The sequence below is a fragment of the Oikopleura dioica genome, chromosome PAR (assembly GCF_907165135.1).
Source record: "Oikopleura dioica chromosome PAR, OKI2018_I68_1.0, whole genome shotgun sequence".
Taxonomy (NCBI): domain Eukaryota; kingdom Metazoa; phylum Chordata; class Appendicularia; order Copelata; family Oikopleuridae; genus Oikopleura; species Oikopleura dioica.
This window is the reverse complement of record NC_137293.1, coordinates 901,176-916,445: the sequence shown is the minus strand read 5'-3', so window position 1 is coordinate 916,445 and position 15,270 is coordinate 901,176. Positions and strand designations below refer to the sequence as shown.

The 15,270-nt window shown below is 38.3% G+C and overlaps 4 protein-coding genes across 4 annotated transcripts; 3 read left to right on the top strand and 1 right to left on the bottom strand.

Moving 5' to 3' along the window:
* Positions 1-57: 57 nt before the first annotated feature.
* On the top strand, positions 58-2,653 carry LOC145704260 (uncharacterized). Its single transcript, XM_081781707.1, has 8 exons — positions 58-199; positions 240-376; positions 418-552; positions 652-858; positions 904-1,009; positions 1,601-1,694; positions 1,736-1,985; positions 2,028-2,653. Exons 1-8 carry the CDS (start codon positions 127-129, stop codon positions 2,220-2,222), a joined length of 1,197 nt encoding a protein of 398 aa, XP_081637833.1. The 5' UTR covers positions 58-126; the 3' UTR covers positions 2,223-2,653.
* Positions 2,654-2,667: 14 nt separating this feature from the next.
* LOC145704262 (uncharacterized) lies at positions 2,668-6,618 on the bottom strand. Its single transcript, XM_081781708.1, has 5 exons — positions 6,286-6,618; positions 4,373-4,458; positions 3,983-4,161; positions 3,696-3,822; positions 2,668-3,650 (listed from the first exon to the last, which is right to left on the bottom strand). Exons 1-5 carry the CDS (start codon positions 6,373-6,375, stop codon positions 3,614-3,616), a joined length of 519 nt encoding a protein of 172 aa, XP_081637834.1. The 5' UTR covers positions 6,376-6,618; the 3' UTR covers positions 2,668-3,613.
* A 2,226-nt stretch (positions 6,619-8,844) lies between these two features.
* Positions 8,845-9,669, top strand: LOC145704244 (uncharacterized). Its single transcript, XM_081781689.1, has 2 exons — positions 8,845-8,960; positions 9,033-9,669. Exons 1-2 carry the CDS (start codon positions 8,896-8,898, stop codon positions 9,592-9,594), a joined length of 627 nt encoding a protein of 208 aa, XP_081637815.1. The 5' UTR covers positions 8,845-8,895; the 3' UTR covers positions 9,595-9,669.
* Positions 9,670-13,538: 3,869 nt separating this feature from the next.
* On the top strand, positions 13,539-13,929 carry LOC145704096 (beta-1,4 N-acetylgalactosaminyltransferase 1-like). Its single transcript, XM_081781531.1, has 2 exons — positions 13,539-13,618; positions 13,663-13,929. The coding sequence occupies exons 1-2, from the start codon at positions 13,567-13,569 to the stop codon at positions 13,905-13,907; spliced, it is 297 nt and encodes a 98-aa protein (XP_081637657.1). The 5' UTR covers positions 13,539-13,566; the 3' UTR covers positions 13,908-13,929.
* The last annotated feature ends 1,341 nt before the right edge of the window (positions 13,930-15,270 follow it).

The following is a 15,270-nucleotide window of genomic DNA, read 5'->3' as shown; positions in this document are numbered from 1 at the left end:
AATTTTTAGCCTTTCAAGCTTTTAGGAGAAAAAATCTGAAACACAGAAAAAGAACAAGCGATCGGTTTCAACCAGAGAACATGCCCAGATCAGGATGTTGGCGAGGAATGCGAGGCTACTTGCAGAATGAGCTATTTGGATTGTCGAAATGCCTGTGCTGATCATGTTTGTGAGACTCTTTGCTTGGAAAATTTTGTCTGTAGGTTATTAAGAATTTATTATCGAAAGCGATCGGTTAGATTGTGCGGAAGATTGTCCCTGCAATCTGAACTGTTTGGATGGATGCGAAGGATGTGAAAGTCCCTATTGTGTTTGCAGGAATCCAGAAGAAGATGCAGATACATTGAAATGCATTAAGGAAGCTATCGATGATCAGGTTCATTTTTGCTACGAGTGGAAAATTCAGTGACAAAATAGGTGAAATGTCAACTTATGTGCAGCCCAACTGATAATGATTGCTACTCAAAATGCTTTGAAGAATTTCTCGTGGCGAAAGAAAATTGTCCATGCATGTCAAATTGCTCTAATGGATGTCCTTGTCCATCATACTCGGTGAGATCAGAATTGCAAAATTACCGAGCTGAGTAAGCTTTGGCAAGAAAACTTTCACTCTTTAGCGAAAAAAATTTTCTAACAGAGTTAATACTATAGTGTGGTAACTCTCTTGGAAATAGTCTTCCAGTTCTCGTCTTGTCCGACAAAGGAAGCAACAGACTTTCCTATATTTTTACAGCAGAAGAAACGATTGTAGAAAATGTTGTCATCAACACTCCAGCGCAAGGATATCTTGAACGCGTTGGTTTTGGAACTTTGAATGGGGAACATTATATTTTTGGAGGTTCAGGCGCTCCACGAAAAGTAGGACTCGGTATCGTATAAATTTTTTTCAAATATTATTTAAAGGTTGCAAAACTTGTTGGTTGTAGTTTTGTCGAGCAACAAATTCAATTGGTTCAAGATTTTAATCTGTACGAAGGGGCGACACTCACGATGGACAAAATAAACAAAGGTTTATCTTTGATTAACAATCTTTATTATTTTTAATTGTCAACCTTTATCAATATATACTTATGTATAAAGTTTATGTATAAAGTAGAATCTACAGGTCAAAAACGATTTTGAGGCTTAAAGTTTTGGGGGTCTACCTCGACTCTAACACCCTCAAAGTCGCGCTTGACAATTTAAGTTTTCGATGAAAAATGACAAAAAGTCGAAAATATGCTAAAATTATATATTTTTATTGGTCAAAGATTGCTCCGAACAAGTTTTCATGATGTATTAAATTTCTAGGAACACTAATAAGCCAACATACTATGATCAACAAATGCCCCCGAAATCCGGGGATTTCAAATGCCCCCGATCGGATTTTCCTCGGGTCTTCTTGAAGTCGGAATTTTCGGATCGGGTTTTTGTCGGGTTTTCGTCGGGTACAGAACTTTGGGGGCTGTCTATAAAGAAACTGATGAGTTGATCCAAAGAGAAACCCGACAAAAATACCCTACAAAAATCCGATAGATGACCTTACAAAAACCCGATTTAAGAGGGTCATCCAAATCATTTTTTTTATTTCAACAGAAAATAAAATCCACAAAACGTTCAGTTCTGCTTTGCTTCGGTAGTAGTGGTCATACATCTTGTCAATTTTTCGACGGCGTGAAAGCAGAAGAAACCTTCTCAACAAACTATAGCCATCGGTAACAATAGAAACTCGATCTTATTGCTCTTTATCTTAAAGATATACGTGTCTGGCAAATTATGGCGAGTGTCCTCTCGTTGTTGCCGGACTCAGTACCGATTCTGTCGAAATCTTAAAAGAAAATGGGTGGCAAGACTCTGTGAGCCTGAATATCAAATCTCATGTTTGTTTTGATGTTGATGAAGGAGTGATTGTTATCTCTGGCTGGACGAACACCGGGGATGGGGGGAACTTTAATGTTTTCTTCCTAAAAGATGATCAGTGGAGAAATGTTGGACAAGTCTCGACAGTAAGGATACCGCATATAAATTAGATAATGACATCGGTTCAGCACCAGAATATTGCTTCTGCGCTTAATTTGGTTGATCGATTTTACGTTTTCAGTGGAGAAATGGGAAAAGTAGTTCAAAATATCAACTGGAATGGAGAAACCGTTACAGCCACCGAGATAGTTCATACTCATCTTGATGATTTCGCTCGACCTGCTCTTTTTTCTATACCAAGTAGTTCATTCTGCATTGTCTGATTCATTTTATATGCGGCTTATATACAGTCAGGTCCTGCAATTGCGCGTTTTTATTTTTCGGGATTTTCGCCTAAAACCACGTAATTGCAAGCCGTCAATTTTTTTGAAAATGGGACAATCTTATTGACCTTTTCGCCTCTTTTCTGCGTAATATATAAACGTATGCTGAAATCTTACGTTATTTTTATTTTTTTGTCTCTAGAAAAGTAAAAAATTGTTTGCATATTCAATTATTGTTCTCATTTGGCATTTTACTATCAAAAGAAGCACTTTACGAAAATGCATTAAATTTCGAGATTATCGCCAAAAACCGCGCAATTGCAGTTCTCGCAATTGCAAGACCTGACTGTATAGAATATGCCGCATATCATATGCGTCAAATCATCTTCATTAATGTTACAAACAGAATTAAGGCAACAGTGAAGTATATTCCTGACAATATATCTTGATATGTGTGATTTTTGATTTATTATATATACTTTGTTTGAAAACTGAACCTTGCTGAAACAGAGGTTGAAGTCTTGAAGTGGGATGAACTTGATAACTTGCAGTAGCTGGAAACAGAGAACGGTTTTTCTATTGTTTTGTTTTTAAATTCGAGAGAAAAGGGAGTATACGATAATAAGTCCGGCAAAAATTGAAAATAAAGAGACGGCGGGATTAGTAACCTTAAAAAATTTGAAAGAGAGGGAAAAATTTAAAGCAAGCCTTTACAAAAGTTGGTGGGAAAAATTGATAAGAAGCGTTGAAAACGCTTTTCTAGAGCGCAAAAAAGTCAGGCCGCCCGGAAAAAAAGCTGTGAGTTGACGTAGAAAAGACTGATTTATTTCGGTAGAAAATCGACCCCTCGATCGTCCAGGTCGATTTCTAGTGAAATAAGCTTCTGATGGGTCTCTTGGCGAAATGAGAAGGTCGAAAATGAGCTTCAAATTTGACTGAGAGATTGTTACAGACAGTTGTCATTATAAAAACAGTTCAAAAAGAAGAAAGAACAGGTAGATAAGCTCCCTCTCGGTCCTTTTTGAAGTGATTTTATAATGAACATTTTCTGTATCGCTTTCATCTGAAGTTTTTAAGATGCACTTTTACATCCCTTCTCGAAGCCTGAAGAAGCGGGCGATTCAAGAGACAGCGAAAAGGGATAAAGAAGGAAAAGCTTCGACGATGATTTAGTTTGTGAAATGGAATGTGAGAGACTCGACAAAAAATAAAAAAAGTGGAGAAAGTTGGGAAACTGAGAAAACAAAAGGGCGGCCGAACAAGAAAAAAGGCGGGAAAAGCTAGAATTGAAAATAAAAATAGAAAACGGGCGAATACGCTTTAGATAGTAGGAGAGGTCTTATTGAGCTTGTTGAACGAGGTAGCCAAATAAAGTCCGACAATCGTCTTTTTCAGTGACCAAATGGGAGGTGACGCTTCGCAGTGGATCTGAAAGGAGTTGATTAGCAAGAGAAGGGTCGGAGAAACTATTACCTAGTGTGAACACGGGAGGTGGATCGGGTCAACACGCCAAAGACGCGTTCGGGGGAAGTGCTGCCGGGAAGATCCATGGAGACTTTCTTCGGCATGCTGGATCGTTGACGCTTCACGGTGAACATTTCTAGAGCAACGATTAGTTGAAGCGCTTTTGAAGAGATAGAATTGACAAAAAGATCGGATCTTATAAACGAGCTTTGAAAACATAGAAGAAAGTTGCTTTTTTGTTTTTCAACATCCAAAAAACCGATATTTTTTCATCGGGAAATTGTTATTATGTTTACCTGTCATTGTGGTTTGAGTTGACTTCTTGGCGAGTTGCGAGTTTTTCGCGCTGCGAGTGGCAGATTTGCTCGAGCGTCGGGAGGTTTTTGGTGTTTTCTGTTCAACTTCAGCTGCTTGCTTTGGCGCCTTGGGATCAAATAACCGTTTGCTTCGGTAGACAGGTGGCACTGAGCTTGATCTGAAAAACAATAATAAGAAAGAGGAGTGGCTTCAAAATATTTTCAGACTTCAAAATGCCTTGAGTTCAACTGTGCGAATTCAAATTGAGCGCGTCAAATTCAAACTGTGCGCGAAAAGGGATGAGCTCCCAAAAGAGCGGGAGCGGTCTTTTTTCAGTTTTCTTTTTGAATTGAGAATTCGTTACGTCATTGTGCTGATTTTGGACTTACCGAACGACTTCCCATTTGTAGCGGGCTTCGGAGGAAAGGATCGGATTTTCATCTGCGAAGTTGAAATTCCAGTCTTTTTCGGCGTTCTGAAAATAGCGATTATTTTATAGAAAGAACTGTTGAAGAGTTTTTTGATGGGACAGCGCTTTGTTGATGTCATAAATTGAGATTAAAAAGTTCAGGCTTGCTTGAATTCCCGACCGAGTTCTGGCAGGGGTCCAAGAATTTCTGGATCTTGAGCCATAAAATTCTGGCAAGCTTTTATCATTTCGTAAAAAAATGTTATCAAGCGTGGATAATGACACCTTTTACGCATCATCATATTTTCCCTATATCTACTTTTTTATCATAAGACCAGTTTAAGCGTTCAAAAGCTCCTACAAACAGCTCTTTATCAACTTTAATCCACCTTATTTACAATAAAAATCGGGATAAAAAGACACGTGATAGCGCTATTAATCCGAGAAAAGAATTCAAAATCTTTCCGTTGTTTATTTAGATTAGCTGCGTAACATGTTCTCCGGAAAAAAATTGGAAAAGCATTGAAATAATTTCAAAGCCAATTTGGCTTGATTTCAAAAAAAAACATTTTTCTAACTTTTCGAAAAGTTGGAAAAGCAAATAGAAATTGTAAGAAAAGGGCAAATTTGCGCGCAAAACGGTGACACTCAAAAACTCAATGCCGGGTAAATGGAACTGTTTGAGTAGTAGTATGGCGCCGTTTGCTCGTAGTAGCTGGTTTTGAGGCAGAGTCACTGTAACTAGTGGGAAATTGGCCGTACTACGAATCAAATAATTCTCATTCTTTGGGACGAAGAGGGAAAAGTTCGGCTCTTACAGTCACAAAGATACCGGAGTGGGGCATTCCACTGAGCTCGAGAACCTGCGTGGAAACCCTGAGTCAGAGTGCAGAAAGAGCAAAAATCTTATCCTGACTGAGCTAAGCGGCTTTTCATAAGCACTCTTTCAGAACCCTGACTCAGGATTCTACACAGGTTGCCGAGCCCAGCTGTAGGCAGAACTGTCTCATTCATACTGTATTCCTTTGATCCTTTTTTAGCGATCAGAGGAATACAGAATATTTGAGCTTAGCCCGTGAATCAATCGTAAAACCGCGCGAATTTTACGACTGATTCACGGCCTCGTTCACGATTTCAGAAAAAAATGACGGAATTAGTAATGATCCTTTGAAGCTCATAAAAACAGGTGGCTCTCAGTTTTGGAGAAAGTCTAAAACTGACAAAATCTCCTTGAAAAGCCCGCTAAGGCCGCTTTTAATTGCAATCTCCTTGGAAGAAGATTGGCGCCCCAAAGTGGATATAAACAGTCTGTTTCGCGTTTCTTTTTTGGGTTAATTGATGGATTATCCCAACCCGCTCGATAAATGAATCGATAAGAAGATGCTTTTGTCTCAATTTTGAGCCCTTCATCTCCTTGATCGGTCAAAATTGGACAAAGTTCTGGAGTTTTATTACTACAGAATTTCATTTTTAATGATTTTTCGTTCGTAATTAATTGAAAAACTAATCAAAAGCGGTTGAAATACTTGAGTTTCCGCACTTTAGCTGTAGTTTTATAATAGCAGCGTATCTGTAAGGTAATTTTGTCAGCGAATTACTCAGTTTCATACAGTAATATTCTTCTGTTTTGGAAAAATATGAGAAAGAAGAGTGAAAACAATAGAAAAACTGACACAAAAGCTTGTTTTGGGGCTGTTTTTGGTCACAAAATACACTGCAAAATAGCGAAATAAGCTTTTATGAGATGTTCTTACTGTCTTTTTACAGTAAGATGACTTCTTAAACCTTGATTGCAAATATTTATCCTAATTTCTAGCATCAAACCTATTGCCCTCAAAATTTGACATTATCAACAAAAGATCCACAAAAATCACTGTAAATCCGATTACGTACCTGTAGATGTTGTTTCAAGCTTTCATTGTACTGTCGGTGTGTCAATTCCGGGTCGCTGGGTCCAAAGAGGCATCTCTTTGCCTTCATCATCGTTCTCTTTTTTTCTGCTTCAGGAAGATTTCTTCTTTCGTCTCGAAAAAAGTTTTTTTTCTAGATTTTTTTGGAAAAGTTGATTTTACTACGTCTTTTTGAAAAAGTGGTTTGATTTGAAAAAAAGAAAAGCGTCGTGTTTTTGTGCTTTGAGCGCGAAGCGTTCTGACACGCGAGGATTGTGAAGGAGGCATTTGGCGGGAGAGCGCCACTTTCAAAATGCGCCCCGCTGATTGGCCGGCGGGGCGAGGCGCCGCGCAGAACCAGCGCGGACTTTTGAATGAATTCTCGAAAACAAGCAGAGCTGACTCAGCGGACCTCTCTCAGACTCGTGTGCCAGTGTTTTTCCATTTTCACGGTCACGAGACAGTTTTTTCTGTTGCAATTATTTTCTTTTTGAAAATTGCTGAATATTTATTTCATTTATTAGCCACGTGATAAACGATCGAAAATGAATAAATTTAGGCTTTCAGATTTTAAAAAATCTTTCTACCAAAAATTAGGGAATAACAACTTGTTTGGCTATTTCTAGTAAAAAGGTTCCTTGACTCTGATATACTGAAAGCCTCAATTTGTTCATTTTAGGTCATTTATCACGTGGCTAATAAACGAATCAAAAAGTTGGTCAGGCCATTTCAACTGTAGGCTCTGTTGAATACTGTTCTTCTCGCCGTAAAGATTTCTTGACAGGTTTTTTCCGAGTGAGAATTTGTCTAGAAATCTTTACAGTGAATAATTCAGAAGAAACTGTATTTACACAGAATCAAACAGATGGGCTCCAAGCCTTGATTCCACTAACAAACTGCCCAGGCCAAAAGAATCGTCGCTTTCTGTTTCGTTACATTTTCGATCCTCAGCTCGGAGGGTCTCGAAGACGAAGATCATCTTCAAAAACTGATACTGATGATTATCAGTGACTATCAATCTGAGGGGGGAATCACGACGTCAATTCTGATAAATTGTCGCTTTCCCACGGTTTTTTTCTGCAATTTTTACTTGATAAAAGATAATTTTACTATCTTTTTCATTAAAAATTTATTTCAAGAAAAAAACGCCTATTTATTAATAATAAATCAAAGCCAATAAATGTCTCAAAAAACAGTTGGATCGATCAAGTGTGTATCCACTTCTGTATTTATTTTGATATAGAATCCTGGCTCAACCTTTTCGAATGAATAAGAAATGGCCTCAACAGGTTGTTTTATTGACGCCTTGCTCGAGCAATAAATCATCCTCGGTCAAAAACGACAAGTGCAAAAGGAAGCTCTTCAAAAAAGACCGCGCCCGTGCGATGCAGGTGTCACTACACTTGACATTTTCAGGTGACGAGTGAATCCAGCTAACAATTTTTACAAATTTGCGGTTTTGCTTTTTTGTTATTTTTCAGGATTCGAAGTAAACTGTCCGGAAAAATCGCAGCGGGAGAGCGCAAGATGGTGAGAACTTCCGGGATTTATATCTTGTTACCTCTCTTCGGATGCCCTTAATTATGATCGAAGAGCTTCCGCTCACCCGCCGAAGGAATATACAAAATACTACTGTATGAAGATCGATTGAATTTGATTCGAGGAGTTTTTTCGTCATTTTTTAATTGTTTGATCACAGTGAAAATGAGTAGCTACTTCACTACTTTGAACAAGGCTCTCTGCTTGTATGCGAGTTATCATATGAAACCCCTTATTTCAAATAAGTTATTTGCGAAATTCGCAAATTGCGAATAGTAACTGATTCTCGGTCTTGTGTACCAAAGCGTTTGAGTGATTCTTTTTTTGTCGGAGAAGACAAAATTTAAAATGCTCAGGATTTTCTTTTTCGTGATTTAAAATCACTGATTTTTCATCTTTCAAGAAGAGAAATTTGCGACTTTCGATAACTAGAGGCGACAAATTGGGGTAGACCATGGCATTTGAAGCAACTACAGCGGCGCCATCGGACTTCCTTGGCTCGGCAACCTGTGTAGCAAACCTGAATCAGGGTCTGATTAGCTTCGAAGACCCTGATTCGGGTCTTCGATTTTAAATCAGAAGGCGGGTTTATTGAGAAGCTATCTTGGAATGGAACGAATATAATTGCTTCGGAAGTGATCGATTTATTTCCGGATAACTCTTGGAATTACGAACCGATTGTTTTTAAAACAAACCATGAGTTCTGCAATTCTTAAATCATGAAAATAAATTAAGATCACAGTCGAAAACGTCGATTCAGGAAAAAACAGCGATTTCAAAATCAGAAACTCTCAAAGGTCAAAACAACACGATGCATATTTTTGATGGTTCTATTTTTCTCCCGGTGTCTCCGAGAATAATTTTCTGTGAAGTTGTTCTATTTCATCAAAATCAGCTCTTTCTTATTTACTTCTTCTCAGAGTTCTTGTTGATTTCGTCTGATCGGACGGCCGACCCTTGTTTGTTGCTTGTTTGCTTATGTGTCTTCAGCGCAGCATTTAATCGAGGGACTACGGTAGAAAAAATCAGAAGAACTTTTAATCTTCCAAAAAATCGAAATAAAAATTTGAAAAAAATGAAGCTTTTTGGACTCGTCGCTGCTGCTACCGCTTCTCCTCTCAACTGGGCTGTCAACACCTGGTAAGTTTCAAGCTCTCTGAAGCTCTAGAACTCGAGATTTTCCGAATTCAAGATATTGATGATCTTTTTCAGGTGGAACGAGGCCCTCAACGTCTACGACTTCGCGAGCAACAACCCTGCTGCCTTCCGCGATGCCGTCAACTCCGTTGGCGACGCTGCCTACACCCCCTCCTTCCAGTACTGCGGCGGCAACGACGGCATCGTCTCCGCTCAGGAACTCACCGTCTGCGCGGCTGAGATCGCCGAATACGTCGGAATGAGCCAGAGCTCCCAGAACTTCGTCTACAACTTCGCCTCTAAATACTGGGACGTCGTCGACACTGATTCCAATGGCGCTTTGGACTTTGACGAGTACAAGCTGGCCATTGGCGCTTTCGCCGCCACCAATGCCCGAGTCGTCATCGATGCTTATGACAACAACGGCGACGGACAACTCGCCGGTGCTGAGCTCACCGAATGGAAGAACCAGGCTATCCAAGCCTTCGGCAACTGGGGCTGGTCCGTTGACGGACAAACCTACGCCGCTCTCCAGGCTGCTTACGCCAACGCCCAGACTGATGGAGACTTCAACACTTGCTCCATGCTCGAGATTGCTCGATTCCAGCTCAACGCCGGAAACGTCTTCCTCCAGTAAATTTCTGTTTAGATATCTGTCATGATATGACTTTTTCTTCTTTTCTTTTCAAATGCAATAAATTTCAAGGATTTCCTCGAAAAAAGATTTTCACAAATAACGAAAGCTGTTATTCGGATTCGTTATTTATGAGCATTACTTTTAATTTCAAAAATACGAACAAATGATAGTCGCATAGACAATGCAGCACGGGATCTAGCAAAAGATGATAACTATCGGTGCAATAGTATATACTTGTCATGATTTGTCTTTTTCTTATTTTTTTCTCAAACAAAATAAGAAAGAATAAACTTATATTAATTAGATTGTAAAAGTCGAATAATTAGTCATAGTACACAGAAAGAACTTGTTTGGACGACAAAAAGAGCTGGTCTGAAGAAGGTTTCCTGATGAGTATGGATGATTTCTGAGTCTGTCACTGAATCTCCATTCCAGTTGAATTTTTGCACGCCTAGAAACTTTGAGGAACCCACTGTCGCCCCACTGATGATATAAAACCGATCAATTGCATTAAAAACAGACGCTGCGTTTTGGTACTAGAAATTATTATGGAATGTTTTTTTGTGCCTCACGAACCGTGATTGTTTGTCCAACAATTTTCCATTGGTCGTCTTTCAGCAAGTGAACATCAGAGTTAACATTGCCATTATTATCAAAGCCCATAAGAGCAATAACACCATCATCGACAGAAAAGCAAACATTGGATCGAAGATTATTTATACTGAGCGCAATTGAAGCTTCCCATCCATTTTCTTTCATAATTTCTGTTGCGCCACCAAGGCCTTCGACTACGAAAGGATAATTCTTGTAAATCGCAAGACATGCGTGACTGATGAAGTTTTTACTTGTCAATAATTTAAATTATTTTTACTGGTGAATATTCGTTGTTGTGAATGTTTCTTTAGAATTGTCTCCGTCGAAAAATTGATAAGTTTTCTCGTAAGGCCCACCAAAACAAAGTAATACTATAAAAATAAAATGAAAACATTAAATCTCAACAATTAATCACTCTTTTCGCCATTTTTGATTGTCGTCGAAGCCCCGTAATTATGATCAAAGTCGAATAAAAGCCGCTGAGATTGCTCGGCAAATGTGCAGCCTTCTAATTTTGCTACCTTTTTGGAAAAAAATTATCAATAATTATTCAGAAATTCTGTGAATGAACTTTTCTAAGATTCATCAATCTGCCAAAAATATAATGCTCTCCATTCAATGTTCCGAACCCAACATTTTCAAGATATCTTTCTGAAGGAGTATCGATCGCAACATTTTCCACGATGGATCCTTCTGGTGTCAAAATATACGAAAGTCTTTCGCTTTGTCTATCTGACAAAACAAGCAACGAAAGACCATCTCCAGGTCGAGCCTGCAGTGGTTTCCGCTTTCGATGTTGTTGTTGACATTATTTTTGGTGCAGTCGTTGTTTGCTTCAAAGAAGAATGAAATTGATTTTTCAAGGAAAAGATACCGGAGGACAAATTGGATTTAAACATTCAGCACATCCCTGCGGGCAATTTTTTCCACAAGGACAGTTGTCGAGGCAAACTAACAATTTTTTGAAAAATAATTTCGGTGAACCATACTTTGATACTCCCGGTCGCAAATCGACAGGCAATATTCGGTCTCACAAAGAAGACGGCACCGATTGAATTCTACTCGGCATTGACCCTCGCATTTTGATTGCAGCTCTGCATCGCTTTTAAAATGATAAGAATCAAAATAATAAAAATAACGACTCACGCGCAACGTTTCTCGAACCCAGAGATATTGAAGAAAGCATGATTTTCATTTCTTTTCTCTTCCAAAATAAGCCGAGGATGAACTTCATGAGCTCTGGAGTAAATTTGAGAAAAAAGTAACAACTGGAGAAGAATCATTTTTTTTTCATGTGATTGAAAATGGAACATGCACTGCTGCTCTATGTGCCGGTTTTCAAGGTCATCTTAATATTTAACTCGTTTATGATTCCAAATTCGAGTATTTTGTATTCAAACAGAACATAAAATTCCTTTTTCAAGCTGAAAAAAATTTAACAGTTCATTTTCGAATTAAAAAAAAAAGAAGTCGAGTGCAGAACTTGATCAGATCCTAATTGAAAATTGTAATAATCTGAAGGTCAAGAACATAGTGGCAAATCAGCAATCTCGCCAGAAATTTCATGCATTCATTGACCTTCCGCACTTCACTATTAGACTCTTCGCTGGACAAAAACCCGGCTTTCGTTCGAAAATGCCCAACAATGCGCAAGAAAACATATCGATAATAAAAAGATCGATTCAGGGCTGGACCTTCAGAGAATTTTTGCCGTTGATAACTCTTGCGCTTGGATATTTTTACGGAACAATTTCTGTTTCAAGAGATATTGAATATCCAAATGATGTTGTTCCCGCAATTTCAGCTGGAAGCCCTACTTTGGGAGAAACAATTCAATCTTCGCCGAAAAGAGAAATCGTCCAATATGAAGAAATATATCGAAAACTTGAATATAAATCGGTTGGAATCGGGAGTTTGACAGCTTGGGATCGGGAATTGCCGAGCGATTACGAGAATCTTTATGATAACAGAAGCTGCGACTGCAATTTTGGTGGAAAGTTTGATTTAATAGCTATGACAAGAGACGAATTCAAGAGCAAGCATGAGACAGATATTAAGTTTTGGAAAAGTTAAGGTTCCATTTTTACATTAAGAATACCGATTTTTGACCAGAAAATAGAATGAACCTTCAAAGAGACTTTTACTACGAACTAAACAAACCTCCTCCAACAACTTGCAAACCCAAAATTCCAGTCGAATATGTTTCCAGTGGATATCAAGTCGAACCAAATGAGTCGGCAAAATTGGAGATTAAAATAATCTCCCAAAATGACCCAGAAATACGAATCTCGGGAAAGTTTGAGGCAAAATTTGGAGAAGTCAAGTTGTCGAAATTGCCAAGAAATTTGGATGTAAGAAACTTGACGGTGGAAGAGATGAATGCTGGTCTTGCTGGAGCATGGTATCATCCGACAAAATACGACGCTAGGAATTGGTTTCCATGAGTTTTTATGCTATTGATCAAAATTTTCGAGAATCGCATCTTTGAAATCAACAAAGAAAACTAGTTGACATCGTCAAATTTACCGTAGAGGGCGATTTAAACTTCACCATCGAATTTCCCATTACAATTCATTGGAGCAAACTACCCGTTCTCAATCATCGAACCTCTGATGCCGTCGAAGATCGAGTAACTGTCCTGACCAAAACCTATCTTCGCTACCCTTGCCTTCGAAGATTTTTGAAAAGCGTCGAACTTTTTTACCCGAATATAACTGTCATCATCGCGGACGACAACAATGATGAGGACTTTCGGAAGATGGAGAGTGAGATTATAAAGATCAAGCAATACAGAATGCCGGAGAAGGAAGGCTGGTTTGCTGGGAGGGCTCTTGCGCTAAGTCAGGTGAGGTAAATTCTAGTGTTAAAATAAGCTATAGATAAATTCCCATGGATCATGGCCCATGATTCATGGGTCATGAACTTATGATTGTTCTTGTTCAATATCCAAAAATTTTTCAATTGAAAAATCAAAGTTTGTTTTTTTTTATTTATTTTTATGATTTTTGAAAAATAGAGCCATTTTTAAGGACTCAATTCTTCCTCTGGTGCGATGACGATTTTCAATTCACGAATCAGACCGACTTGCGCTACATGGTTAACGTAGCAGAAACAACAGGCTATGATCTTATCGGCGGATCGCTCAACAAACATGAACGGAGTCCCTGGGCGAAGAGTGATTTCATGAATATCAGACCCTCCCCGACCGGCTTTTGCTTTCACAGGGGGATCTATCAGCATCTTGAACTACCAGGAAATGCTCAAAATACAGACTTTGACGAAAAATCTTTTCGATTTTATACTTCAAATATTTTTTTCTGGAGAGTATGTTTTTGAGCTTAGGAAGGCTTCGAGGATGAATGTAGAATTGTCGACATCATGGATAATTTCTTTCTTGGTCGAACTGTAACAGCTGGAAAAATTCGCTTTGGTAAACATTCAAGTTCCGCTTTGTCTCATATTTTGACCCCTTAGACCCTGAATTCGACAACAAAGGCCACAAAGAATACTTTTTCGACGCAAGAGGTCAATTGCGAATCGCCTGGTGCAAGAAACCGATGATCACTCATGTGAATAACTGCACCCCGAAAGAAGAATGGAACGAATATAGATTTGGCCGAACGGGAGGCAAATATGGATCGCCGAAAGAATACACAAACTGGCTAGCTGAGTTATGGTATTTCCGAAGCCATGTAAAATGTATGCCTGAGAAACCGTGAAAACCTGTTTTAACTTTCAACTTCAAACTAGGCTTTTTCAATAAAATAACAATCAAGTGTTCGATTCGTCCAACTCCGCTAATTTACAATAATATGCAATTATTGAAGCTTGAAGTAAGGTGAAGTTGTTTTGAATTTTAAAATAGACTGGAAAGACTGTACTCTCAGTAAATTTTTGGCATCACGTCCTCGGTCTAGTACTTGGATTAAACCGGAAGCAATTTTTCTATTTAATTGATCTCTGCCTCTCGATTTTATAAATTAATTTATCGAGTCGAGATAAGCCGATTTCTTCGCAAACATGGCATCAAAAGAAGGAGATTTCCCAGCGCTTACCGTCTTTATCAAGGCACTTCTAGAAATTTTCGAAAAGCACGGAGATGAAAACGAAACGGTGTCGAAAGAAGATATAAAGAAGCTTATCTCTGAACGTAAGTCATCATTGAAGAGACGCTACCAATCCATACATGAAATATTAAGAGGGATTTCACGAAGAATTGTCAGAAGCATTTCAAGGCAAATTTGACAAGGATGAATTGATGGGAAAAGAAAGACTATCTTTCCTGGATGTTTTCAAAATTTTCTCCAAATTCGTAGACTACGAACTTCGCACATTTATGTCTGGAAGTGGAATATCGAATTATAAAACATATTTTTAAATAAAAATTGTATCATTCAATCTCAAAAAAAAAACCAACATACAATGCATCTGAAATTATACACAATAAATCTGCAGTTGACTAAGTTTATCTACTGTAATACGCGATGTCAAAAAAACTAATCAGAAATAAGGAAATAATTTATAAGAAATAATTTATATCATGAAATGTCGTTTTTTCCAAAGTCTATAATAGTCTTCTTGCTTCATTTTCTCGTCCTCATCTTTTATTAATCGCAAAATCTGTTAACGTTACGACGACAAATGTGCCATATTTGGCACAAAAAATTCTAAACGCCCATTTTTCTCTCTTCTATCACTTCAGTTTCTTCTATTTCATTCGTTTTTGGTAACTAGTCTGAGATCGAGGCTAGGTTCATCTTCGAGTTTGGGTTTCGATTTGTGTTTTGGTTTGGGTTAAGGTTTGGCTTCGGGCATTCTATTGGTCGAAAGATGGCGATAAAGTCCAAGTACATATATGGCACATTTGTCGTCGGCGGGTGAAATTCCGGTTTGTCGTAAGGTTAAGTCTAATCCAAAATTTTCCCAAAAAAAACAGTGAGATCATGCACAAAACTATAAAAACATCTCGAGTGGCAAAATTCATACTTTTATATTATTTTTAATGAATTAATACCCCACGATACTCTGAGTCATTTCCTTCTGTACCCTGTCAAGACGGCAAGCTCAATTCTTTTATTTTTT

What these genes read in the sequence shown, in the direction of transcription:
- LOC145704260 (XM_081781707.1), top strand. Translation starts at nt 127, where the DNA reads ATGAGCTATTTGGATTGTCGAAATGCCTGTGCTGATCATGTTTGTGAG. An exon ending in GATGGACAAAATAAACAAAG is followed by an intron (nt 1,010 to 1,600) that starts GTTTATCTTTGA and finishes CAAAACGTTCAG; the next exon opens with TTCTGCTTTGCTTCGGTAGT. An exon ending in TCAACAAACTATAGCCATCG is followed by an intron (nt 1,695 to 1,735) that starts GTAACAATAGAA and finishes TTTATCTTAAAG; the next exon opens with ATATACGTGTCTGGCAAATT.
- LOC145704262 (XM_081781708.1), bottom strand. Translation starts at nt 6,375, where the DNA reads ATGATGAAGGCAAAGAGATGCCTCTTTGGACCCAGCGACCCGGAATTG. An exon ending in GCTTGAAACAACATCTACAG is followed by an intron (nt 4,459 to 6,285) that starts GTACGTAATCGG and finishes CGCTATTTTCAG; the next exon opens with AACGCCGAAAAAGACTGGAA. An exon ending in AACTCAAACCACAATGACAG is followed by an intron (nt 3,823 to 3,982) that starts GTAAACATAATA and finishes TCGTTGCTCTAG; the next exon opens with AAATGTTCACCGTGAAGCGT.
- LOC145704244 (XM_081781689.1), top strand. Translation starts at nt 8,896, where the DNA reads ATGAAGCTTTTTGGACTCGTCGCTGCTGCTACCGCTTCTCCTCTCAAC. An exon ending in AACTGGGCTGTCAACACCTG is followed by an intron (nt 8,961 to 9,032) that starts GTAAGTTTCAAG and finishes GATCTTTTTCAG; the next exon opens with GTGGAACGAGGCCCTCAACG.
- LOC145704096 (XM_081781531.1), top strand. Translation starts at nt 13,567, where the DNA reads ATGGATAATTTCTTTCTTGGTCGAACTGTAACAGCTGGAAAAATTCGC. An exon ending in AGCTGGAAAAATTCGCTTTG is followed by an intron (nt 13,619 to 13,662) that starts GTAAACATTCAA and finishes TTGACCCCTTAG; the next exon opens with ACCCTGAATTCGACAACAAA.